We start from the raw sequence: 25,633 nt of genomic DNA, 5'->3' as shown, positions 1-25,633 counted from the left end.
GTCAAAATGGCTTATGTGTGTGCCTGTCCAGCTTGAACCTGTCTCAGCACATAGGGCCAGAGGGCAGGTGGTGGCTGGGGATCTGTGGAGGTCATTCTCAGTCTGTGGGATTTCAGCCAACTATTGCCAGGGTACCCAAGTTTTTCTAAGAAAAGCTGGGATCACAGACCGATTTTTTTTTTTAAGATTTATTTATTTTATTACAAAGTCAGATATACAGAGAGGAGACAGAGAGGAAGATCTTCCATCCGATGATTCACTCCCCAAGTGACCGCAATGGCCGGTGCTGTGCTGATCCGAAGCCGGGAACCTGGAACCTCTTCTGGGTCTCCCACACAAGTGCAGGGTCCCAAATCTTTGGACTGTCCTCGACTGCTTTCCCAGGCCACAAGCAGGGAGCTGGATGGGAAGTGGAGCTGCTGGGACCAGAACCGGCGCCCATATGGGATCCCGGGGCGTTCAAGGCAAGGACTTTAGCTGCTAGGCCACGGCGCCGGGCCCAAATGAGAGATAGATTTTTATGTGAAATATCCTAGTTTTGAATGTTAGAAGCTACTTCAAAATTTACACTTTATGGGTTTTGTTCTTTTTTTTAAAGGAAGAGCTCTCTGAGCTGCATTGCTTCCCTGTGGCTCAGAGTTAGAGGAGGTCCTTCTCCCCTTAGGTCATCTTAGACTGAGGGAGCAAATAACAGTGAGTGTGGAGGTGGTGGCTTCCCTGGGTGACTGTGAGCCCAAGGGCAGAGAAGGGTTAGACAAGCAGCCAACTGCAGTGCTTGGGGAGCTTCGGCGAGAGTGTGCTCTTGAGTTAGTTCCTGAAAGAATCAAGGCCGTCATGTTTTATCTCTTTTCCAAGTTCATGCAGCCTTGTGACTTAGGCCAAGCATCTCAGCCTCCCCTCGGTGGTGCTGAGTGATTCTCCAGGAGAATCTGATTTTTGGCTAGAGAAGTGCGAAGGAGGGATTGGACCTCTGACCCCATGGCTTGCTGCAACTTTGGCTTCCACATCTGGTTGCTGAGATAGTAAGTCATGTACCTGGCAGCTTGTTGAAGGATTAAGTGAGGAACATGGATGGAGTGATCAGAACATTACCTGTGATGTGCTGGACATTTGCAGTCCTTCCATTTGTTTCATGAGCAGGAGCCAATTATGCATGACAGCTAGGCAAGCCTGTCAGCGCAGCCCCAGCAGATGCTCCAGGCCCTTGAGTCTGAGTTACCGATTTCAGGGTGGTACCGTTTGGCTGGTTTTCAGTCCAAGAGTAATGTCTGCTGTTGACTTTCTGGTCTTTGGGCTTGGCCTGGCCTACAGTAAAAGGATGTGTCAGCAGGAGAGGGCAGGCTGTGTCTCTGGGGGGAGAATGTAGCCCTTTCAGCGCAGTACCATCAGACTCCCAAGAAGTCTGGGCTTTGGATTTCAGTACATTTTATGAGCTCATGTATTCTGTGATCTCAGTGCATGTGTGTGTGTTTATTGCCATAGTGACTGTCACCTGGCTGGCCAGATCCTCTCAGAAACTGTGAGCCATAGCACAGGCTGTTTGGAGGCAGAGCGCCAGACAAATGCCATTATGGTATAATGTCTTATCCCATGAGGATTAACACAAAGGCTAATCTTGATAGCAGAGGTCTCAGTTACATGCCAGAAGGTCCAGGCTGGGTTTTGTGTCTAGCTCCCACGCTCTTTGGGGCCTCTTTTTCCCTAGTACTGAGCTGAGAATCACCACACAGAGGGAAAGAAGTAGGGTGGTCAGGTGGTGGCTCTCCCGACAACCAGATGGGCTCAGAGCAGCCATTTGGGAGTCAACACCTTTTCTTGGTGCTGGAGCCTGCTGTGTGTATCCAATGCTGGTGTTGGAGACGCCTTGGCTGCCTTTGTTCAGTCGTCATGACCTTGAACAGGTCTCCAGGACCTCTTGCTGCCCCTGGCAACAGTAGCCATTGAAAAGTAAAAATGTAAATGCAGCCTTGGGTTAGGCGCTTGATAGGTATAAGTAACAGGAGACTGCTTTATAAGAACAGATAGGGAATATGTCCATGGTTGAAAAGAATTCTTCCAGGCAGTGTTGTTCTCTCCCCTGCCCCAAGGCCTTTACTCAGCAGGTGTTTCCTAAACACCTCAACTATAGACCAGATTTCTAGGCATGAAGCAACATTAAGGACAGCCCACGGGCCCAGCATGTTAGCCTAGCAGCTGAAGTCCTCGCCTTGCATGTGTCGGTATCCCATTTGGCCACCAGTTCCATCCTGGCCACCCTGCTTCAGTCGAGGATGGCCCAAAGCCTTGGGACTCTGCGCCCATGTGGGAGACCCGGCAGAGACTTCGGCTCCTGGCTTCAGATTGGCATAGCTGCAGCCAAGGTGGCCGCTTGGGGAGTGAATAAACAGAATGAAGGTCTTCCTCTCTGTCTCTCCTCCTCTGTATATCTGACTTTCCAATAAAAATAAAATAAATCTTAACAAGAAAAAAAGAAAAAACAAACCATAACCCTTGGGAGAGATACGTACTCATTTTATCAATGACTATTGAACCCTGACTTCGTGTCAGATAGTTCCCAGCATGGGGTACACAACAGGCAACACTGACACAGTTCTTTACTCAAGCATGCTTAAAATTACGTAGTCCTGGAGCCAAATTCCCCGAGTTTAACTCTTGTCTCAGCACTAATTAGGAGCTCTGTGATGACGTTACCTAAGCCATCAGTGCCTCAATCTTGTCTTCTGTGAAATGGAGATGTTCTCGGCACTTCAGGAGGCCATCGCTGGGAAGTATTGCAGCTGACAGGGCGACACACGCCAAGCCCCACAAAAGCCTCCAATGAGATCTCAAGGGAGCCTGTGAGGCATGTGCGAAGGCCTTCATGTATATGAGGACACAAGATTGGAGATCAGCATGGGGTCGCAGGACACTGTAGGACCCTCTTCCTGTTGACCATGGAAATAAAGCTTCTTTATTCACCTTGTGTGGTGAAAGCCAATTTTGGACAGAAAAGTGTCTGACCTGACTTTTTAGATCACTTTAGCTGCTGTGTAGCAGTAAGTTGTAGGAGTCCAGAGTGGAAGCAGGGAGATTTTTTTTAATCTGTGCAAGTGGCAGATGATGGTGTTCTAAATTTGGGTGTTGATAGCAAGGATGGTAAAAAGGGGTTGCCTAGGCACCTGAATGTAATGCTGCCATCACTGCTTGCTCCAGGGTGCCTGCTAGAATTATCTGAGGTTGGGAGGGCTGCAGGAAGAACAGATTGGGAAAAATAATTTTTAAAAAGGAACAGATTGGGGACCCAAGGTCAAGAGTTGGGTAGGCATATCAGGACTCCCAGTAAGTGTCCAAATGGAGATGTTGAGAAGGGCCATTTTGGCTGCACAGAGCAAAGAGGAAGCATGGGAGGACGTGTAGTACAGGACCAGATGTTTTCCTCACTGGACTGGTGACCGTTTGCTCAGGAACAGTGTGGACCAGGCTGTTGGGAAAAGCAACTGCTCCATCCTGCTAGGTCCTACCTGGACCAGGCTCAGCTGAGTTACGTGGAGCGTGTGTATATGCAGTAAGAAAGTTTCTCACGGTGGACCACAATTGGACTAATCAGCCTTATACAGTTGAGATGTAAAACACAGTTTATTGTTAGAAGAATGGAGAACAGAGGCGCCTTTGTGCTGCGGGGAATGAGGTGCTGACCTGAGTGTACACGTAGACCACGCCTATGCTGGGGTTTAGTTCATGACGCGTCTTGATGCTTTTCCTCTCCCTCTGTAGGATCTCACCATCCCCGAATCTAGTACCGTGAAGGGGATGATGGCTGGATCAATGGCCGCGTTTAAATGGCAGCCGACAGTGAGCGAGGTAAAGAGAGGTCCTGGGGCAGCATGGCTGCTGGGGAAGAACTGCACGCTCCTCTTTTCCTTTTCCCTTTTGTCTGTGAGATTTGTTTACTACAAAACAGTGCAGAAACCCATGAGGTTAAAAAGTAAAGCTTTCCCTGCATTGGGGTCAGTACTGCCCTGAAAATAAGGGGTCCTAGACCATGGTGAGCTCCTGCCATCATCTGACTGGCCACCGGTCCATGCCTTCTCTGGCTGGACATAGGATTGCTTTTCACAAAAGTGAGTTCATGCCACAAAAGTTCCTTGAATCCTTACCTCCTTGCCCCTTGTCCTTAAGTACAACACTGATTAGCAGCATAGGATGTTACCTTCTGTGTGACAGCACCCACAGCTGGATGTCACCTCACTGAGACAAGACCCTCACCGGTCTAGGAGCAGATACAGTAGGCTAAACCCTAAATTCAGAAAAGTTGATACAGTTTAGTCTGTTTGTCTTCTTAAGTGCCTGGTGAATACCAAATTTTAAAAATATGAGTTTACTTTTTAATATTTTCCCCAGTGCGAGGATAATTTGTAGATGAGTATTTCTTCCCACTTAAAGCTAGGTTTCCTCTGGCTGGAACAGGGGTTGTGTATGAAAGGCTAGACCAAACATGGGAAAGGAGTTTCCAGACAGTTGGTAAAAAAAAATATATATCCCAGAAGTGTTTTGGTTAACGAAGAGTCCAGTTACAAGGCAGAAGGAAGTAATCCTTATCCTTGCTGGAAAATAACTTGTTTTATTTCGTCATTTTCTGGTTTCAGCCCGTTAAAGATGCAGACCCTCATTTCCATCACTTTCTCCTGAGCCAAACAGAGAAGGTGAGTTGCTGTTTAAGGCTCTTGGTCACTGGTCAGGGGCTGGCTGGAAGGGAAAGCACTGCTACCTTTTGACCTCACCCTGCTGGTGACACTGGGCCTGTATGTTGTCCAGAGCCCTGAGCTAGAAAGTCCCAGGTAGGCCCACTTGAGAATTAGGCATCACTAAGATTAAACATAAACCAGACACAAAGAAGTAAAAAGCATTTAAAACTCAGGCAGATGTGTGCTGTAGACTTTCACAGCTACCTTTGGAGTCAGGATTAGCAACCAGACATGCGAAGCCAACCCTCATGAAGGCGCTGTGTGCCCAGCACCCATATCCTGACGCTCGCTGATCAGAGCAGCATCCAGCCCTGTAAATAAGCAGGAAATGGTGTCTGGCATCTGTGAGGCCGTGGATTAGGCTGCACTTTGCCTGCAAACAGTGTTAGTTTGTGCCTTGAAAGTTAAAGACAACAGCCGTTCAGGCGCAATGACCAGCTCTGGAACTGTGCACGTGACTTTTTTTTTTTTTTTTTTTTTTTTAAGATTTATTATTATTGGAAAGCCGGATATACAGAGAGGAGGAGAGACAGAGAGGAAGATCTTCCATCCGATGTTTCACTCCCCAAGTGAGCCGCAACGGGCCGGTGCTGCACCAATCCGAAGCCGGGAACCAGGAACCTCTTCCAGGTCTCCCACACGGGTGCAGTGTCCCAAAGCATTGGGCCATCCTCGACTGCTTTCCCAGGCCACAAGCAGGGAGCTGGATGGGAAGTGGAGCTGCCAGGATTAGAACCAGTGCCCATATGGGATCCCGGGGCGTTCCAGGCGAGGAATTTAGCCGCTAGGCCACGCCGCCGGGCCCTGTGCACGTGACTTTAGGCCTCTGGTTTCCAGTGTCATGGTCAGCAAAAGAACAGTGTGAAGAACACACAAAATTGAATGAGCTAATGCCTGTTAACTTTCCACTTTGTTTAAAATTCAGTAAAATTTCACAACAATAAGTATTTAATGTTAATGTTCCACTCAAGTCCTAGCCTTTTAAACAATGCTCAATTCGATAAGCAGTCTTTTTCCTCTCTCTTTATTAGCCAGCTGTCTGTTACCAGGCAATCACAAAGAAGTTGAAAATATGTGAAGAGGTATGTTAGGTTCTACACCTCCCCATTTTCCTTTTCACCTGGGGCCTTAGCATGGGTAGACTGCATTGATGATTTTTGCTTCCTGTTCCTAGGAAACTGGTTCCACCTCTATCCAGGCAGCAGACAGCACAGCTGTGAATGGCAGTATCACGCCCACGGACAAAAAGTAAGAACTCTGGTGAAAAGGTTTCCGGTGGCATGGGTTCTGCAGGGTGGAGCACTGTGACCCCACAGGGGCATCAGCTAAGGGTAGTGTTCCAGCCCTGCCTGAGCAGCAGAGATTCTGCAGAGGTGATGTGGATATGATTGTAGAAGGGTTAGTTTAGGGCTCAAGTATAAAGCCTGCAGAGGACATTTAGAACTTGGGGAGGAAACAACACAGTGTAGTCAAAAATGAAGAATTGTCCTATTCAAGGAATGGAAACGAAGTATAAGAACCAGAAGACACTGGGGCAAGATAAAAGTCATGTTGGTAGCAACTAGGCCCTCGGTTTCTGGGATACATGTAGGAGCAGCCTGAGGAGGTCCAGATTAGCAGAGCATGTCACAGAAGGACTGTAATGTTCTGTAACTTAGAGCGCACTTCGGGCAGTTAACGGGAGAGACAAAAGACGGGCATGGAGGAGGAATTGTGTATTGGAAAAAAACCAATTCCAAAGCCTGGATAAAGGACTTAACTTTAAAGAGAATGGAGAGGGCTGCAACTCTGTAACAAAAGGGAAGCTGGAAGGGCAAAGAGTAAGAGCCAGGAGGACAGAAGTTGGCAAAGGGTATGACAACTGTGGCTGTTTCCAGCAGGAGAGGAAGTGGCTCCCGTGATTTTCATGGGTCAAGACATGCCTTATAGGGCACCTAGGCCTAGCTCTGCAGGGAGCTGGTTTGGAACTCATTTGAAGAGGTGAAAACCGGTGTCCACCTGCTCACCATAATAGGATTCTTGGTGCAGACCCTCAGAGCAACAGGGAAACAAGATTTGGAATAACTCTGGAACTGTGCTAGTCATGCTCGCTGTGTGGCAGTTGAAGGTTTAAGAAATGATTGCTTAAGTTTAGGAACACTCTTAGACCATGGCATGAAAGGCACAATCTCAGTGCAGTGCCCCTGGTTTGTCACACTGTGGATATTTCTGGCCATATGAGGCCCACCTCCAAGGTTTCTTTGCAGGGGCAAGCCTTGTGTGCAAGAACACATCCTCTCCCAGTCCCTCCCACTCCACCCAGGAATGATCAGTCTCTCTCTTTCAGGATAGGATTTTTGGGCCTTGGTCTCATGGGAAGTGGCATCGTCTCCAACTTGCTAAAAATGGGTCACACAGTGACTGTCTGGAACCGGACTGCAGAGAAAGTAAGCCTCAAGGGTGGTGTCTGTCGGGGCTCTGGAGTGTGGTGTAGCTAAGAGTGACAACTTCTTTCTGTTGTGTCTGCAGGCAGTAAAGTAGGAGAAGTTAAGCTCTTAGTCCAGTAGGTGGGGAAGTTGTCAGATATAGGGAGTTGTTATAAAACTAAAAATGCCCCAGGAATTATGAAGAAGTGTTAAGTCCTTGAGAGGATCGATAAATTTACTCTAGTTGGACATTATACAATATGCATATATAACAAAATGTCACATCAAGTGGGAAAAACCCCATCCCTGCCATCACCTGAAATGAAATGACCCCTACTGAGTTGTATCCTTGTGTATGTCTATGTACAGGCGCAGCAGGTGCCAGTCCTGTGGAGCCTGTGGCTGGCTCTGCCACCTGAGTTCATGACTGCCCTTCATTTCCTGGCACAGGACTGTACCAAAGAGGCAACATTCAGCAACTGTGGAGGTGGATTAGCTCTCTGCTGGCCTGGGTGGGGCCGCTGGCCATGCCTGGCTGTGAATACTTAAAATTTGGCTAGCATAACTGAAGAACTGAATTTTTCCTTAGTTTTATTTAAGTAACCTTGTATGTAAGGACTACTGTATTGGATTGTGTGCCATGTTGGACAGTTCAGAAGTTCTTATGTTTTTTAAATATTTCTTTCTTTATTTGAAAAGAAAGAGATCAGGCCCGGCACAATAGCATAGTGGTTAAAGTCCTCGCCTAACACGCCAGGATCCCATATGGGCACCAGTTCTAATCCCGGCAGGCCTGCTTCCCATCCTGCTCCCTGCTTGTAGCCTGGGAAGGCATCAGAGGACACCCAAAGTTTTGGGACCCTGCACCCGTGTGGGAGACCCGGAAGAAGCTCCTGGCTCCTGGCTTCAGATTGGCTCAGCTCCAGCCGTTCCAGTCACTTGGGGAGTGAACCATCGGACAGAAGATCTTCCTCTCTGTCTCTCCTCTCTGTATATCTGACTTTACAATAAAAATAAATAAATCTTTTAAAAATATATATTTATAAAAAAAAAAAGAGAGAGATCATCCAACCACTGGTTCACTCCTTAAACAGCCGTAATAGCTAGAACTTGGACATGCCGAAACCAGAAGCCAGGAACTCCATCCAGGTCCCAAGCACTTGCACCGTCACTGCTTCTCTAGGCACATTAGCAGGGAGCTGGATCGCAAATTGAGCTTTGGTCCTCTCTTCAGCAGCACATATACTAAAATTGGAAAGATACAGAGATTAGCATGGCCCCTGCACAAGGATGACATGCAAATTTGTGAGGCATTCCATATTTTTATCTTACCTGTAGGTTCCCCGCCCAACAAGGAGGGGTCAGGGAAGGCTTAAAATCCCAAGACCCTTCCTCAAACCTTTGGTGTCTCTCCCTCCTCTTTCGAGAGGCACCCCACCTCCCGGCTTTCTCTCCGGAGGTGCCTCCCCTTCCCTCTCCCTTCCCTGCTCACCTGGTCCCTTCGCAAATAAACTTTTCTGTCTGCAAAAAAAAAAAAAAAAAAAAAAACAAATGGAGCTTTGGAACCTACTTTTTGAGACCGAAATGCAATTTTTTTTTCATATAGATGTTTGCTAGTGTCATTTATAGTATTTCTAATAATATTAAGTGTCATTTATAAAAAGAAAGCAGATTATTATGGACATGTGAGTTGTATAAAATACAAATTTCTAAAATATAAAACTGTACGAAATAGCAGGCTCAGATTTTTCCAGTTACTTTTAAAAAACTTTCAAAGAAAAGAAATATGCCACAATATTAACGATTTTTTTTAATAGGGGGGTTCTGATGATTTCAATTTTCACAAAAGTGAGTGTTTTTATACTCTGCAGAAATCATAACCTGATAGTAATGTCGGAAAAGAGCCAGTCTTGCCAGCCCACTCCCCCTTTCTGCACAGCCCTGGCAGCTCAAGGCCCAGAGTGCGTGGAGAGTGGTGCCACTCCCATCCTGTCCTTCAGACCTTCAGGAGACACCTATTTTATGCTTCCTGCGAAGTAGTGCATTGTTCTGGGCACCAGGGATGCACTGACACAAAACATGTCGGCTTCCCTCTGACTCTGGTGCCACAAGGAGGCTGGCCAATGGACTGACCTGCAGTCTCTGGCCTGGCTACTATGCTTGTGCACAACCTGAGCTCACATGAGGATCTGTGACTTTTGCAGTGTGATTTGTTCATCCAGGAGGGGGCCCGCCTAGGAAGAACCCCCGCTGAAGTTGTTTCAACTTGTGACATCACTTTCGCCTGTGTGTCGGATCCTAAGGCAGCCAAGGATGTAAGGATCCCCAGGGAATGTCTTCCCCCTCTGGGTAAGGGGATGGATTCCCCAGTCTAAGGATGTTTTAATATGGACTTCCTTGATGTCAAAACAGAAAGTGAAAATCAATAGAAAGTCAGTAGTAAAATGATCCCTGAACAGGTTTCATGTCAAGTTGGAAGCTTTAGTGCTATGTGTGAATTTGGTCCGTGTGTGTCATGTGTTTAATCTACATATGTCCAAAGAATCCCCAGAGATACTAAGGTTTTGTCATTTTAAGGGTGGGGAGAGAGCAACAAAAGCACATTGGAAATGCTTTTCTAGCCCTTATGTATTTAATGGCTCTTTCCTTTTCAGCCTTAATTGTTAACTCCTAATCAAGAAATGAGCCACAAAGCAGCAGGGTTTTTATTTCAAGAATCTGGGGGCTCTGGAGTACCTAGTGGGAAGCCTGGGCTATTGCTTCTTCCTTGTATCCCCACAGCTGGTGCTGGGCCCCAGTGGTGTACTGCAAGGGATTCGCCCGGGAAAGTGCTACGTGGACATGTCAACAGTGGACGCTGACACTGTCACCGAGTTGGCCCAGGTAGCAGCCTTGTCCAGGCTGGCTCTCCAGCATGTTTTTGGTTGGAGCACAAAACCACCAAGGCAGAGTGCACATCACTGTGTGCAGTTGGGTGACTCAGTCCAAAGCCAGAGAGAGCAGAGTCCTGGGGTTGGCCTAGCCTGCTTTATTCTCCACTCTCAAAGCTGCAGCATGTTTGCACTGTCATGGGGCAGGGCTGTCACATCCTATGGCTGCCACCCTTACAATGAGAAGAAGTCCAGGCTGTCAGCTTGTCCTGTTTGGCTTACTAAGCTGCCTGTGATTGACACTAGATTGAAGTGTTCCATCTCCCCAAGTGTCAGGGAGCAATGACTTTTGACCCAGGTATGTTCTTAATGTGGAGGATGTCAGGGTTGGGCAGTGTCCAAGGGGAGGTGTGTTTGAGCTATGGTTGTATGGTTGTATTTGGCTTTAGTCTTTAGTCTTTTAAGAAATTGAGATTAAGTGAGAACCTGTGTAAGACTCTAGCTGCTGTCTCGTTACTGTCATGTGGCTCATGACCTGGTTCTTCACCATGTTTATCCTGAATGCAGGTGTTAACTTTGAGACCTCAGCCTGGGTAGTTTGTGCCTCTTTAATTGGGGGAGGTGTGATGAGAAACCATGCTCCAACTCTTCTAGAGTTGCCAGGCCTCCAGAAGCTGTGACTTTCCCTTCCAGGTGATTGTGTCCAGGGGGGGCCGCTTTCTGGAAGCCCCAGTCTCAGGGAATCAGCAGCTGTCTAATGATGGGATGTTGGTGATCTTAGCTGCCGGAGACAGGGGCTTGTACGAGGACTGCAGCAGCTGCTTCCAGGCGATGGGGAAGACCTCCTTCTTTTTAGGTAACGTGCCTGCCCACCCATTGGGCCACGTCAGGCCTGGAGGCTGGGGGGCCACATCTTCCCACACTGCTGACAGCGTCCATCTTGCACGGCCTCTCTGCCGGGCGCCCCCAGGGAAGGTTTCCTTTGGCTTGCACAGTCAGTGCCTGGAAGGAGGAAGAGCCAGTTCTGTCGGGGGCAGGTGAATGGGGCTCCCCTTGGTGCAGAGGTGGGTCTGAGCAGGGATGAGGGTGGGCAGAAGAGGCCCAAACTGGGAGACTTATCCAGATGTGACCATGACTCTTTGCACTGCCCAGGTGAAGTTGGTAATGCAGCCAAGATGATGCTGATTGTGAACATGGTCCAAGGGAGCTTCATGGCCACCATCGCTGAGGGACTGACCCTGGCCCAGGTGACCGGACAGTCACAACAGACGCTCTTAGATATCCTTAATCAGGGACAGTTGGCCAGCATCTTCCTAGACCAGAAGTGTCAAAGTAAGTTGCCTTTGACGTCTGCTTGCATCTTATTTTTGAGGAGAGCTGGGGGCACTGGGTTGGATAGCTGTCAGTTTAACGCTCACTGGCTCTGAAAGATGTCCTCTTAGCAAGCAGTCTGTGCCCCTGGGCAGAAGAGGTTCAGAGCCATGCTGGATGGATTTGGGGATGTGGGCTGGTAGCTCCCTTTTCTTGGATATTAGAGTTCAGGAGAAAACAGAAGGTCTATGCTAAACAAATGTTGGGTGTTAAACTCTGAGGTGCTACGGGAACTTTTATTTAGGATATCTGCATTCCTTCTGATCGTTGATTTTTTTTTTTTCCTCCTCAGATATCCTACAAGGAAACTTTAAACCTGATTTCTACCTGAAATACATTCAGAAGGATCTTCGCTTAGCCATTGCACTGGGTGATGCCGTCAACCATCCAACTCCTATGGCAGCTGCCGCCAATGAGGTAACTGGGCAGAGGGTGTGTGGCTCAGGCCTCCGAACCAGTGCCCATGGGGGATGCTGGCACCACACGCCAATACCACCGTACCCTACTCCTGAACTCTGTCTTCTTTTCTTTCCTTGTCTCTAGGAACATTTGAGTGCTTCCTGGGTTGTCTCAAAACTGCAGTGCTATTTCAAGGCCCTCATTCATTTTTAGTTTTTTATTTTGTTTTGTTTTTAAGATTTATTTTGTTTTTATTGCAAAGTCAGATATATAGAGAGGACATAGAGGAAGATCTTCCAGCCATTGGTTTATTCCCCAAGTGACCGCAATGGCCAGTGCTGTGCTGATCCGAGGCCAGGAGCCTGGAGCTCTTCCAGGTCTCCCACGCAGGTGCAGGGTCCCAAGGCTTTGGGCCATCCTCGACTGCTTTCCCAGGCCACAAGCAGGGAGCTGGATGCGAAGTGGAGCTGCTGGGATTAGAACCGGCGTCCTTATGGGATCCTGGCATGTTGAAGCGGAGGACTTCAGCTGCTAGGCCACCATGCTGGGCCCTGGCCCACAATGATTGTACTTGTGACTTCCCTGAGCAGTGAATGGCTCTCTGTATTTTACAGTGTGTATTTGTATAAAAGAGCCACTCAATTGCAGGGACCTCTAAAGAGTTCCCCTTGTGACTTGGGCTGGGAAAGCATCTCTTTGAAGTGGTTTACATGTTGCTTCTGCCCTGACTCTGCAGAATTTGTTGGCTTGGAAGCAGCTTATGATTAATTTCTCAGTAGAACCTGGTGCTTTCAGGCCTTGGCCTTATGTGAATTTAGGCTGCACATCGCTGGGAGCTGGGAGGTCAGGCAGGTATGATTGGCCTAGTCGGTTAATGTTCAGTGTCTATTGATAGATGCTTGCATTTGAAGCTGAGACCTGGGTATTAACTTTCATAGTTCTTCCTTTTTCGCTTTCATTCATATAGTTGACATTTTTTAGAATTCCATTTTTATTTATTGAACTTTTAAAATATATTTATTTTTATGTATTTGAAAAACAGAAACAGACAGACAGGGAGAGGCAGCCAGAGAACTTGGCCTTTGCTAGTTTTCTATTTAAATGCTGGGCCAGGCTGAAACTGAGACCCAGGCGGTCACCCCAGGTCTTGCTGGGGTGACAGAGACCCAAGTACCTGAGCTATCTCCTGCTGCCTTTCTGGATGAGCATCAGCAAGAAGTGGCATTCTAAAGTGGAACCGGAAATTGAACCCAGGCACCCTTGAGCTTCCTTGCGTTACTACTTCAGTGTTTGTTCTGGCAATTATGATATATGTTCTTACTTTCACAACCTAGTTCAATTCATCTTGCATTATTTCATGGAAAACACAACTACATAGATGTGTTTTATGCCTCCTTTAAGCAAGAGTTCTCAACCTTGGCACTCGTGACATTGAGCAGAAGAGTCTGTCCTGAGTTTTGCTTGAGTTTGGCAGCACCCCTGCCCTCCACTCAGAGATGCCAATGTCACTCCACTACTTGACATTGTCTCCAGATGATAGTAAGTGTCCCCTACTGTTGATTTGCCATGCTGAAAGTTCCCAGGTGAGAGCCCATACTGTGGGGTGCAGATATTCTATGCACACTTCTGCTTTTGCCTTCTTTTTTTTTTTAACATTTACTTATTTTTATTGCAAAGTCAGATATACAGAGTGGAGGAGAGACAGAGAGGAAGATCTTCCGTCCGATGATTCACTCCCCAAGTGAGCGCAACGGCCGGTGCTGCACCAATCCGATGCCGGGAACCTGGAATCTCTTCCGGGTCTCCCACGCGGGTGCAGGGTCCCAATGCTTTGGGCCGTCCTCGACTGCTTTCCCAGGCCACAAGCAGGGAGCTGGATGCGAAGTGGAGCTGCTGGGATTAGAACCGGCGTCCTTATGGGATCCTGGCATGTTGAAGCGGAGGACTTCAGCTGCTAGGCCACCATGCTGGGCCCTGGCCCACAATGATTGTACTTGTGACTTCCCTGAGCAGTGAATGGCTCTCTGTATTTTACAGTGTGTATTTGTATAAAAGAGCCACTCAATTGCAGGGACCTCTAAAGAGTTCCCCTTGTGACTTGGGCTGGGAAAGCATCTCTTTGAAGTGGTTTACATGTTGCTTCTGCCCTGACTCTGCAGAATTTGTTGGCTTGGAAGCAGCTTATGATTAATTTCTCAGTAGAACCTGGTGCTTTCAGGCCTTGGCCTTATGTGAATTTAGGCTGCACATCGCTGGGAGCTGGGAGGTCAGGCAGGTATGATTGGCCTAGTCGGTTAATGTTCAGTGTCTATTGATAGATGCTTGCATTTGAAGCTGAGACCTGGGTATTAACTTTCATAGTTCTTCCTTTTTCGCTTTCATTCATATAGTTGACATTTTTTAGAATTCCATTTTTATTTATTGAACTTTTAAAATATATTTATTTTTATGTATTTGAAAAACAGAAACAGACAGACAGGGAGAGGCAGCCAGAGAACTTGGCCTTTGCTAGTTTTCTATTTAAATGCTGGGCCAGGCTGAAACTGAGACCCAGGCGGTCACCCCAGGTCTTGCTGGGGTGACAGAGACCCAAGTACCTGAGCTATCTCCTGCTGCCTTTCTGGATGAGCATCAGCAAGAAGTGGCATTCTAAAGTGGAACCGGAAATTGAACCCAGGCACCCTTGAGCTTCCTTGCGTTACTACTTCAGTGTTTGTTCTGGCAATTATGATATATGTTCTTACTTTCACAACCTAGTTCAATTCATCTTGCATTATTTCATGGAAAACACAACTACATAGATGTGTTTTATGCCTCCTTTAAGCAAGAGTTCTCAACCTTGGCACTCGTGACATTGAGCAGAAGAGTCTGTCCTGAGTTTTGCTTGAGTTTGGCAGCACCCCTGCCCTCCACTCAGAGATGCCAATGTCACTCCACTACTTGACATTGTCTCCAGATGATAGTAAGTGTCCCCTACTGTTGATTTGCCATGCTGAAAGTTCCCAGGTGAGAGCCCATACTGTGGGGTGCAGATATTCTATGCACACTTCTGCTTTTGCCTTCTTTTTTTTTTTAACATTTACTTATTTTTATTGCAAAGTCAGATATACAGAGTGGAGGAGAGACAGAGAGGAAGATCTTCCGTCCGATGATTCACTCCCCAAGTGAGCGCAACGGCCGGTGCTGCACCAATCCGATGCCGGGAACCTGGAATCTCTTCCGGGTCTCCCACGCGGGTGCAGGGTCCCAATGCTTTGGGCCGTCCTCGACTGCTTTCCCAGGCCACAAGCAGGGAGCTGGATGGGAAGTGGAGCACCTGGGACCAGAACCGGCGTCCTTATGGGATCCTGGGGCGTTCGAGGCGAGGACTTTAGCCGCTAGGCCACGCTGCCGGGCCCTCTGCTTTTGTCTTAATCCCATCAGACAGTGGTGTGACTTTAGCTTGAGGCGATTATAGCTGGGGCTGGCATCTTGTATGGGTTCCAGTTCAAGTCTCAGCTGCTCCACTTCCAATCCAGCACCCTGCTAATGCACCTGGGAAAGCAGCAGAAGATGGTCCAAGTGCTTGGACCCCTGTGAACCAGCAAATGGAAGATCTCTGTTTCTCCTTCTCCTTATAAATCTGCCTTTCAAATTTTTTTTAAAGAAAAACAAAAATTTTGAGTTTTTTTGCACTAAAATAAACTTCTCTTTTAAAAAAAGTGTTTGAAGGGCAGAGTCAACAGCAAGAGAGATATTTCATTTATTGGTATGCTGTCCAAATGGTTGCAATGGCCAAAGCTGGGCCAGTCCAGAGCCAGGAGCTGCTTCAGGCCTCCCATGAGGCTGCAGGGGCCTGACACTTGGGTCTTTTTCCCCTGCTTTCTTTCTTTTTTTTTTTTTTTTTTTTTTTTTTATTATTATTGGAAAGCCAGATATACAGAGAGGAAGAGAGACAGAGAGGAAGATCTTCCGTCCGATGATTCACTCCCCAAGTGAGCTGCAACGGCCAGTGCGCGCCGATCCAGAGCCGGGAACCAGGAACCTCTTCCGGGTCTCCCACGCGGGTGCAGGGTCCCAAAGCTCTGGGCCATCCTCGACTGCCTTCCCAGGCCACAAGCAGGGAGCTGGATGGGAAGTGGAGCAGCCGGGATTAGAACCGGTGCCCATATGGGATCCTGGGGCATTCAAGGCAAGGACTTTAGCCGCTAGGCCACGCCGCCGGGCCCTTTCCCCTGCTTTCTAAAACACATTAGCAGGAAGCTGGATGGCATGGACTTGAACTGCTTCCATATGGGATCCTCAACACTGCTGGTGCCTGAGACAGCCCCTTTGTAATTCTTGTCAAGTCTTTCATATTTGCCTTGTGTCTCAGGCACCTTTAGTTGCCAAGCATACTCCTCTAGACCCTGGGGATGCTTTGCAATACAGCTAGCTCCTTTCTTTCCGTAAACACTTAACTTTTCAATGGAAGGAGATACAATATAGCAGCAAAAGCACTTGAACAAAACAAGTTTAGAGCATTTTAAAGATACAGTAAAGGGGAGCCTGGTAGAATGGTGCAGCAGGCTAATCCTCTGCCCTCTGATGCTGACATCATGTGAGCATGAAGTCATGTCCCGACTACTCCACTTCAATTCCAGCTCTCTGCTTGTGGCTGAGAAAGCAGCAGAGGATGGTTCAGGTTCTTGAAACTCTACATCCAAAGAAGCTCCTGGATCCCAGCTTTGAATCAGTTTAGTTCTGAATCCAGCACCCTGCTAATGCACCTGTTATTGCAGCCATTTGGGGAGTGAACCAACAGACAGAAGAATTTCTCTCTCTTTCCCTCTCTCCCGTTCTCCTTCTCTCCTTTTTTCCCTGTAAAATCTACCTTTAAAAAAAAATGCAGTAGGGTCCAGCGCAGTAACCTAGGGGTGAAAGTCCTCGCCTTGCAAGCGCCAGGATCTCATATGGACACTGGTTCTAGTCCCGGCAGCCTCACTTCCCATCCAGCTCCCTGTTTGTGGCCTGGGAAAGCAGTCAAGGACAGCCCAAGGCCCTGGGACTCTGCACCCATGTGGGATACCCATAGGAGGCTCCTGGCTCCTGGCTTCGGATCAGCGCAGCTCTGGCCATTGTGGCCACTTGGGGAATGAATCATCATATGGAAGATCTTTCTATCTATCCTCTCTGTATATCTAACTTTCCAATAAAAATCATAAAATTTTTTTTAAATGCAAACAAGAGATATTATCAGGGTGTAGTGGGGGTACAGCTGCCTCATCCAGTGGGTGCTCCTAGAGAAACAGCCAGCATTGTGAGAGTATGGCCAGGCCAAGGACACACAGAAGACTCGGGACATCTTGGGAGGGTCGTCTGTAGGAAGGGGCTTTATTAGCAGTTACTACCAAGACTCAGCACTCTATATCCTTCTACACATCTAGTCTTCACACACCTCTGTAGAGGTCATTGCTGTTGCTTGCTGCAGACCAAACACCACTGAGGGCTTAGGAAACTTGCAAGACCCATTCGGGATCCATACCAACAGCCACAATCACAGCCCCAAAACCTACTTGCCTCACTAGAGACTCACCTCTAGTTTGTTTTTACTTCCAGGTGTACAAAAGAGCGAAGGCACTGGACCAGTCTGATAATGACATGTCTGCCGTGTATCGAGCCTACATCCACTAAACCATCAACAGCCACCCTGCCCCTCTACTCTTTCCTCTGACCCCTCTTCCTCACATGGGGTCGAGGTCTTGGGACTTCAGTCTGGACCAGTCCATCTGTCTGTATTTCCTTTTATAGACTTTGAAACTTGCCATCAGCACAGCACACGGAACCCCTCCCGGAGGCCCTGGGGAGGGAAAGACATCAGCAGGATTGGCTTATAGCAAAGCTCTTGAGCTGGGTGCTGGACCCAGACACACACACAGGCTCTCACCCCTGGATAGAAACTGCCCAGAAACTGCTGCCTGGCTTCATTTCTTCCTCCAAATTTGACCTCCGAACCCTTCCAGCCAAGGACTTAGAATCAGCAGCAACCATGGAAGCCTTCCACAGCTCTCTGAAGTAGGAAGAGGCTGTGGTGTCCACACACCTGCTGGATCCCCTGCTGGGAGAGGCTCTGGGCCCAGGTGAGCCAAAACAGACTCAAGACAAAGGATCCCGCAAGACCACCATCCTCAGGTGAGCAAACGAGCAAGATTTTCTGTCAGCAGCATACAACCCAACTTGTCATCGACGCCTTTGTGAACTCAAGACGTCTTAAGACTGTCCAAGTCCTGCCGAGACAGGGATCGGAAGCCCGCACCCTTCACTGCTGCTCAACATGCCTGGCCGTGCAGCCCTGAGCTGGCCAAGAGCCTTGCTTCCCTGCCCTGGGAGCCTGCTCCTCACCAGGCTGTTAGTGTGTGGATCTGCATTCCAGCCTTTGGGAAGAATGGAAGGAGATACAGGTTCCTTCCTGTTTCCGTTATGCCACAGACATGTCAGCTGGCTCTGAGGAGAGGTGCTGTGCTCCAGGCCCCTCCTTGCTCCCACCTTCTCCACTCTGCCCTGCACGGCCCCCCGCATGCCCCTCTGCCTTCTGCTCCCTTTGCCCCAGGTAGACAGTGTTTCTATCTGACCCAGACCAGCCTGACCAGCGGTGAGCCGCCTTGGGCTCAGCTTTGCTTCAGGAATGCGAGTGTCTTCACTCCAGCCAGCATCACATTGTGCGGTCCTTGGTGCTCCCCAGGCCCGGGGCCTGCCCTAACCTGAACCGACTGACTGCAGAGGTGGTCTGGGACAGCCTGAGGCCCTGCCTTTCTCCTTGCACCAGGGACCAGAAGGGGCTTCAAGTGCTGATAAGAACAAGGAGAAATCACCCAAAGGATGTGTGGTTTTTTTTCCCCTCTCTGTGGGTTGGGTTTTCCAAAGTCACAATTTGTAGAAGGTCAGCATTTATAGTGAAATCTATATAACTATATATATATATATATATATATGAGTTGGTCATGGTGGGGTGAGGCCTCCTCACAACCTTGCCCGTTTTTCACCGATTGAAAACCTGTATTAGAGGGTCTCAGAAGACATTGAGGGAGGACAGGGGAGAAGCCCTTGGGGGTTTCACGCAGTTGTTTATTTCACTGGGATTTGGGGCTCTCTTGTAGAGTCCTGGGGATTTTGAGGGGTAGGTATAGGGGACATGCTGTAATGAAACCGGTTAGTCAATGTTGTCTTAATATTGTTGACAATTCTGTAAAGTCCCTTTTTAAGAATATTTCTGTTTAAGGTATTTCACCTTTGTTTTGAAATCCTTCCCGTCTAAAGAGAAAATGTGACATTTGTGAAAAAGCTTGTAAGAGAGCTCCTCCCCCGTTTTTTTTCCTTTAAGCCTCCTTTAAACGACAAATCTTCTAGGTAATTAAGGTTGTGAATTTTTATTTTTGCTTTGTTTTTAATGAACATTTGTCTTTCAGAATAAGATTGTGCGATAATGTTTAAATGGCAAAAACATGATTTTGTGCAATTAACAAAGCTACTGCAAGAAAAATAAAACATTTCTTGGTAACAGCTATGCGTATCAATCTGTTCCTTCGACTGGCGCCGGCCGCCGGTGATCCCGGTGTCCAGGCAAACAGGGTGGTTGCGGTCAGGGCCCATGAAGACAGGACAGCCGGGACGGGGAACCTCCGGCGGACAGTAGACTCCGCCTGCCCCCGGACCTAGCGGGCCAATGAGGAAGGCGAGCGCCAGCCGACTGCTCCGCGGGCCAATCAGCGGTCGCAAATGGAGCAGGGCTCCCTACCAGGGCGGCGTGGGGCGGGGCCGGCGACCGACGCTCCCGCCCGGGGTCGTTCCGCCGAGTGTCGGCGCCTGAGGCTGGTGCCGGCCGCTGCGGGTGGGTCCGCGCAGCCGCCAGGCTCATTCCAGGGCTTTCGCAGGCCTCGTGAGCCAGGGCGGGCCCAGGGACGCCGGCCAATCGCCGGTACGGAGGCTGCCTGTGGGGGTGGGAATTCAGGCGCGCAGCCAATCGGTGGCAGAGGAGGAGGCGGAGCCGGTCGCCGCGCAAGGGCGCCCGACCCGCGGGCGACCTGCTTGAGGAGCAGGCAGCCGGCAACGATGGCGACAGCGGCCGCGATGACAGCGACGGCGGCGGAGCGGGCCGTGCTGGTGAGTCGCAGGCGGCGGGCTCTGGCTGCGGGCGGCGGGGCCGGGCCGTGACCGCGCGCTGTCCCGGCAGGAGGAGGAGTTCCGCTGGCTGCTGCACGACGAGGTGCACGCGGTCCTGAGGCAGCTGCAGGACATCCTCAAGGTAAGCGCGCCTCCGCGCCTGTGGTCAGCTGCTCTGCCCCTCGCCAGCTCGCCGCGCCTAGCTTCCTTCACCCCGGGGCTGAGTCCTGTCAGGGGAGCAAGGCCCAGCCGTGCTGCGGGGCCGCTGCTTCTCAGTCTAGCCCGGGGCGCACAGGGACATGGCCGAGCGGTCACCGCCGAGTTGCTCAGCCCCTGTGGGCCAGCTTTCTTCCTCATTTGCATGGGGAAGGTGATGGGAGTCGGGTCCCAAGGCTCTACGGTGGATGTACAGAAGCGGGAATGTCTAGCACAGTGCCTGTTGGGGCCCAGAATTCTATGGGGTACCCATCTGGGTCCACCTCTCCCCACACTTTGGTGGACATGCAGGGGGCGCTCAGAGCATGTGGACAGGGAGGGAGCAGCACCGTGGGAAAGCACCCCGGGTTTGCCTTGTCCCTCTTCCCCCCTGACCCAGGGGTTGGGGGCATCTGGGAGGAGCACGGGGTGGGACTTGAGTGGCCTTCACATGGCTCCCCTCTGTCCTGCAGGAGGCCTCTCAGCGTTTCACTCTCCCTGGCTCCGCTGCTCAGGGGCCAGGCAAGCAGGAAAACTTCATCCTGGGAAGCTCTGGGTGAGGCTGGCCTGAGATGGGCTGCTGGGGTACCCTGGGGGGCTGTGGAGGAGGGCACTGTTCTGACACCCCCCAACCCACCTGTTGCAGCACAGACCAGGTGAAGGGTGTGCTGACTCTGCAGGGGGACGCTCTCAGCCAGGCGGTAAGCCCCTGTCCGTCAGCGGTCCCCCACTTGCTGAGTCCAGCTGTGCTGCTCTCTACCTGTGTGCCTTAGCAGGACCTGAGCCTCTCTGACTTTGGTCTCCCCATTGGGTTTACGTGGGTCCAGTGAGAGATGCAAGGGCCTGGAGCCCAGAGTTGCTTGGCATGCAGCCTGGCTGGCAACTGGGCCCCTGTAGAGTGTGAACACTGGTGTGGCATGAGGTTGCCCCCAGATATCAAATGAGCCACTGTCTGAGCCCCTGTTCCATCCCTGTTGCATGACAATCACCATTTTCCCACTCATGGAAGAGGCCACAGACCTTTCCACTCCTAACCCTTTCTCAATTTCTTTTTCGCCACTCTGGAGCCTGACTTCCTGTTTCCTAGCCTCCGTCTCCAACACCAAGCAGCCAAGGCCTTGGTTGGGAGGCCCTTAGCCATGCCAGCTGGCTGGGGCCTGAGTCACTGCAATTGTCACATACCCTAGTCCTTCATTCCTGTCCCAGCTGAAGGGCCAAAAGCAGCTGTGAGTGGGTGGGGTGGGGAAGAGTCCATGGGCTGGGCTTACCCGCTGTGGCCTGTCAGGATGTGAGCCTCAAGATGACCCGGAGCAGCCAGTTGCTGCACTTCGCCTTCCGAGAGGACAAGCAGTGGAAACTACAGCAGGTAATCAACCTAGTCCAGCCAGGCTTCAGCCACAAGGCAAGCAGAGGCAAGCCGAGGTGCTGAGTTGGCCTGAGGTCAGCCGCGGTGGAGATGCTCTGGCTGTGGGGACTGGAGGCCACAGTAAACCTCAGAGGGTGTGATCTGTTTAGGGACCAGCCACCCCCCTCCACCCCACCCCGGGAGGGGATCACTGAGAACTACACAGAGTCTCTGGGGGTGTCCCTTGGCTCCTGTCTATAGCTTCAGATCGGCTGGACCCACTCTCCCTGCCCCATCTGCTCCATCTCCAGGCTGGTCTCTGGCAAAGCCTTTGTCTGTGCCTTTCCCCTTGGTACAGTCCTCTCCCCTCCCCACTCACACCCTGTTTGCTTCCTTCTGGCAGTCGTGCAGAGTGTGGTTACCCAGCATGTTTACTCTCAATTGTCTCGCCTCTAGAAGGTGAGCTTCTGGGGGCAGAGCCAGGCCTGCACACCCCACACTGCACCCAGCCAGGAAGGGTACGGAGGAGCCCATGTGCCTGGGGCCCGGCAGAGGCCCTGCGCAGAAGCAGCTCCAAAGCCAGCAGAGTGTGGCTCAGTGACCACTGAGTGGGCTGTGTTTTCAGATCCAGGATGCCAGAAACCACGTAAGCCAAGCCATTTACCTCCTCACCAACCGGGAGGAGAGCTACCAGTTCCAGACAGGAGCTGAGGTCCTCCAGGTGAGCCGCTTGAAGGTGCCAGCTGGCCCCTGAAGAGCACTGCCCCAGGGGGCATGCCAGGCCCACAGCCTCAGGCTTAGCTGGAGTTGACCCTTCACCTCTCTGTGCAATGTGTTTTGGGAGGTTCACACCCCCTCCCTTATATCTCACTGCTCATTCCTGGAACCAAGTAGACAGGCCCCTTATAGAATCATGACTACCCCCTCACCTCCAGCGTAGTGTCAGCTTCCTGCCTCCACCAGACTCTGCATTTCCTGGAGTCCATGGCAGCAGCTGACTGGACTCTGGCTGTGACACTGGGAAGGGACAGGTTCCAGAAGGTTCCCCCGCTTACCAGTGTGTAACCTCGGCTCCCGGCTTGGCCCGTTAGTCTCCTCACCCATGCAGATAAGGCTGCCCACATGCCTCTGCTCAGTGGCCCACTTCCTTCTTGGGGCCTCTTCTGAGCTGCCTGCTTACCCAGCTGCAAAGCCCATACCCCTTCAGTTTACCTCCAGGGCGCTTGCATTCCCTGTTGAGCTGCTGCAACCCAGTCATCAGCATCCCCCAGCCCCAGCTGGTAAAGGAACCCAGGGCTATGAACTGTGACCACCTGGCAGGGGCCACCCTAACCTTTGCCCATGGCTGCTGGGGCTCTGCCCCCTGCTGCTGGGCAGTGACTGTGGCCCACCCTTCCCCCAGCTCATGGACGCCGTGATGCTGCAGCTGACTAGAGCCCGTAACCGCCTCACCACCCCAGCCACCCTCACCTTGTCTGAGATTGCTGCCAGCGGCCTTACGGTCAGTATAACTGCTCCGTGCCCCCCCAGATGTGTTAATCCTGCCCTGGGTCAGTGGATCCTAAATAGGGAACCTACCTAGAGCAAAATCTAGGTACCCCCATTGTTTGGAAGGAGCAGCGCTCTGGAGGTAGAAACAGGTTCAGTCCTCCTCAATCCAGGATATAACTGTCCAACATGGGTAGGGGCAGGATAGAGGGAGGGGTGCCTCATCCCTCTTACCTCCCACAGCGGATGTTTGCCCCTGCCCTGCCCTCTGACTTGCTGGTCAATGTCTACATCAACCTCAACAAGCTCTGCCTCACCATCTACCAGCTGCATGTGCTGCAGCCCAATTCCACCAAGGTGAGCACAGCCTGTCCCCCACCCTGACCTGCAGACCTGCAACCCTTCTCCCTAGTCCCCCAACTTGGCCTTGGCCTTGGCCTTAACCTGACCCTGTCTTGGGCTCTTGTGCCTAGAACTTCCGCCCAGCAGGAGGTGCTGTGCTCCACAGCCCTGGAGCAATGTTGTAAGTGTGCATGGGGGTTGAGGGAGGCTCATCCCAAAATCCCCCCATAGCCCCAAGCCCCCCTTCAGGAGCCTGCCCCTCATCCGGCAGTGAGTGGGGCTCACAGCGCCTGGAGGTCAGCCACGTGCACAAGGTGGAGTGCGTGATCCCCTGGCTCAACGACGCCCTCGTGTATTTCACCGTCTCCCTGCAGCTCTGTCAACAGCTCAAAGACAAGGTGGGGGATTTGCCAGCCCCCGCCTTCAGGGAGGGAGATTCCAGGGGCTCTTGTAATACCCACAGAGTGTCCCCCAGGGCCTGAGGTCCTTGGTACCAGCACTCAGCACCGGACAGTGGGCTATGGTACTGTTGCAACCGTGCCCATCCCACACACACTGCCCTCGGGTGACCTTCCCATCTCACCTGGTCATAGATGGTGCACCCCACAGTTCCACCCCTGCCCCCACTGACTGCACCCTGGCACCCTCTGGCCATGCCCCCAACACCTGCTGACCGAGCTCTGTCCTCCACAGATCTCTGTGTTCTCCAGCTACTGGAGCTACCGACCCTTCTGAGTGGACCTCAGCAGCCTGTCCCCACCCCCACCCTCAGGAGTGTTGGCCAGGGATGGACCCTGAAGGCCATTTGTCTCCTCTTTACCCATCTGACACATATTGATAGCAGTGGATGTACAACACAGAGGAAAGGCCTTGGTTTGTGACCATGCTGGGGGACCGTTAGGAAGGCCGTCGTGAGGTGGCCCATACTTTAAGCCCAGTCAGCTGAGTACCTCGGAAACCTTTGGACTCAGGATGGGGCTGGGCCCTGGACACTCCTTTCTCTCCCTCCTGGCTGCCAGACTGCCTGTGGTGGCAGGGTGAGGGCTGGGAAGGAGTGGGACCCACTGGGCCGGCTGCAGCTGTGCCCACATGTGAGCTGTGGTACCCTCTACTGCTTTTGTGCTGCGCTGAAATGTCTAGGAAATACAAATCAAAAGACCCAACCTGCAGCCCTGGTCTGTCTGTGCTGTTGGTGTGGGGTCCACGGGGGGATCCCCCGTAGTCAGTGACTATCAGCTTTAGGAGCTGGTGGATCTCTTCTCAAAGCCCAGCCACTCCAGTCCCAGCACCACACAAGGCTGGGTACAGAACCCCTCTGAGAGAGATCCTCGGGGGCTGAGAGCTCATCCTGAGGTTGGTGCCCTGTTTCCCTGCTGTTAAGTAGGTGATGTGGAAGGGCAGGACACCACTCCCTGGGGAGGCAGGGTAGGAGGCATCATCTCAGTGACACAGCGCGTCCCTCTGCTGCCCACCCAGCAGGGCTTAGAACACAGTCCAGACTCAGGCTCTGAGCAGACAAGGCATTGTTAGTGTCCCTAGGGGGACAGGCAGGAAAGGGCTGACAGGACTCAGCAGTGTTAAGGTTCCAGGGCCAAGTTGTCCACTCCCTTGGGTCTGTCCTGCAAGAGAAGAACCCGTGGGGTTCATGTTTGAATTCCACCAGCATCAGCCCCTCCCTAGGCCACACCTGTCCTGCTCCTCTGCCACCCCCACCCACCATGCAGTACCAGCCTGCTGTAGCAACAGCTAGCAGGGCTCACCTTCCGGGGGCTCCTGGGGGAGGCACCACAGCAGCAGCAGCAGCAGTGAACAATAACCAGCAGCATCAACAGCAGCACAGTGCCTGGGGGAAGTGGGGAATCCAGGGTGGACATCCAGAGGAAGGGCCCCTGACAGGCCCCAGACCCAAGGCCATACTCACCAATGAAAGTGAGGAAGACAATGAAGGCTGCAGTGTCCCACCCGGACTGGAAAAGCTGGCGGCTCTGGAGTCTGCCCAGCACATCCTGGGCTGTGGCCTCCATCTCCTCCACAGACACACTCATCTCGGCAGGTGAGTCCTGGGTGCAGCTTCCCCAGACCCGGGAGCCTCCTCAGAACCCTGGGCAGGTCTCAGACCAGTTCTGTCTCCCTACTGCCCGTGCCTCTACTCCAGGCCCGTCTCTCTGGCCTCCAGACTCCAGGGTGTCTTGCCTAGCCAAGCACGTCCTGAGGCCTAGGGAGTACAGTACTTCCTGCTTCCGGATCCACCACACCTGAGGCCTTGGCAACGCGCCCCACCCTCCCTGGGGCTGCCAGATCTCCCAGGGCCCAGCAGCTGTATGTTCCGCCTTCTCAAAGCCAGCCAGAGAGGCCCTGGGGCGGCTCAGTACAGGG

At 51.3% G+C, this 25,633-nt stretch overlaps 3 protein-coding genes and 1 non-coding gene across 10 annotated transcripts in view; 3 read left to right on the top strand and 1 right to left on the bottom strand.

The window, feature by feature from the left end:
• Nucleotides 1–19,287, top strand: part of GLYR1 (glyoxylate reductase 1 homolog) — a 31,964-nt gene extending 12,677 nt beyond the window's left edge. For 3 of the 7 annotated variants that reach the window (XM_058680589.1, XM_058680584.1, XM_058680588.1), the window contains 11 exons: nucleotides 3,754–3,840; nucleotides 4,626–4,682; nucleotides 5,756–5,806; nucleotides 5,899–5,972; nucleotides 7,051–7,150; nucleotides 9,334–9,444; nucleotides 9,911–10,012; nucleotides 10,693–10,855; nucleotides 11,152–11,331; nucleotides 11,663–11,787; nucleotides 17,347–19,287. In XM_058680589.1, the coding sequence (XP_058536572.1) occupies nucleotides 3,754–3,840; nucleotides 4,626–4,682; nucleotides 5,756–5,806; nucleotides 5,899–5,972; nucleotides 7,051–7,150; nucleotides 9,334–9,444; nucleotides 9,911–10,012; nucleotides 10,693–10,855; nucleotides 11,152–11,331; nucleotides 11,663–11,787; nucleotides 17,347–17,421 (1,125 nt within the window). In that variant the 3' untranslated portion in view covers nucleotides 17,422–19,287. Of the gene's footprint in view, nucleotides 1–3,753; nucleotides 3,841–4,625; nucleotides 4,683–5,755; nucleotides 5,807–5,898; nucleotides 5,973–7,050; nucleotides 7,151–9,333; nucleotides 9,447–9,910; nucleotides 10,013–10,692; nucleotides 10,856–11,151; nucleotides 11,332–11,662; nucleotides 11,788–17,346 lie in introns of all 7 variants that reach the window. The other 4 variants (XM_058680590.1, XM_058680586.1, XM_058680587.1 and 1 more) reach the window with 3 other exon arrangements.
• LOC118757812 (U6 spliceosomal RNA) lies at nucleotides 8,351–8,454 on the top strand. Its single transcript, XR_004995377.1, has one exon. It is a non-coding gene; the product is annotated as a U6 spliceosomal RNA (small nuclear RNA).
• A 302-nt stretch (nucleotides 19,288–19,589) lies between the features above and the next one.
• On the top strand, nucleotides 19,590–24,425 carry ROGDI (rogdi atypical leucine zipper). The gene is made up of 11 exons (XM_004586725.3): nucleotides 19,590–19,887; nucleotides 19,958–20,029; nucleotides 20,556–20,638; nucleotides 20,729–20,783; nucleotides 21,368–21,448; nucleotides 22,053–22,148; nucleotides 22,830–22,928; nucleotides 23,159–23,272; nucleotides 23,389–23,438; nucleotides 23,529–23,655; nucleotides 23,951–24,425. Exons 1-11 carry the CDS (start codon nucleotides 19,837–19,839, stop codon nucleotides 23,990–23,992), a joined length of 870 nt encoding a protein of 289 aa, XP_004586782.2. The 5' UTR covers nucleotides 19,590–19,836; the 3' UTR covers nucleotides 23,993–24,425.
• Nucleotides 24,426–24,763: 338 nt separating this feature from the next.
• Nucleotides 24,764–25,485, bottom strand: SMIM22 (small integral membrane protein 22). The gene is made up of 3 exons (XM_004586724.2): nucleotides 25,179–25,485; nucleotides 25,018–25,100; nucleotides 24,764–24,876 (listed from the first exon to the last, which is right to left on the bottom strand). Exons 1-3 carry the CDS (start codon nucleotides 25,300–25,302, stop codon nucleotides 24,835–24,837), a joined length of 249 nt encoding a protein of 82 aa, XP_004586781.2. The 5' UTR covers nucleotides 25,303–25,485; the 3' UTR covers nucleotides 24,764–24,834.
• Between the last annotated feature and the right edge of the window lie 148 nt (nucleotides 25,486–25,633).

This window comes from Ochotona princeps, chromosome 24 (genome assembly GCF_030435755.1).
Source record: "Ochotona princeps isolate mOchPri1 chromosome 24, mOchPri1.hap1, whole genome shotgun sequence".
Classification (NCBI taxonomy): domain Eukaryota; kingdom Metazoa; phylum Chordata; class Mammalia; order Lagomorpha; family Ochotonidae; genus Ochotona; species Ochotona princeps.
The sequence above is the reverse complement of the archived record's forward strand: the minus strand, read 5'-3'. Positions and strand labels throughout refer to the sequence as shown.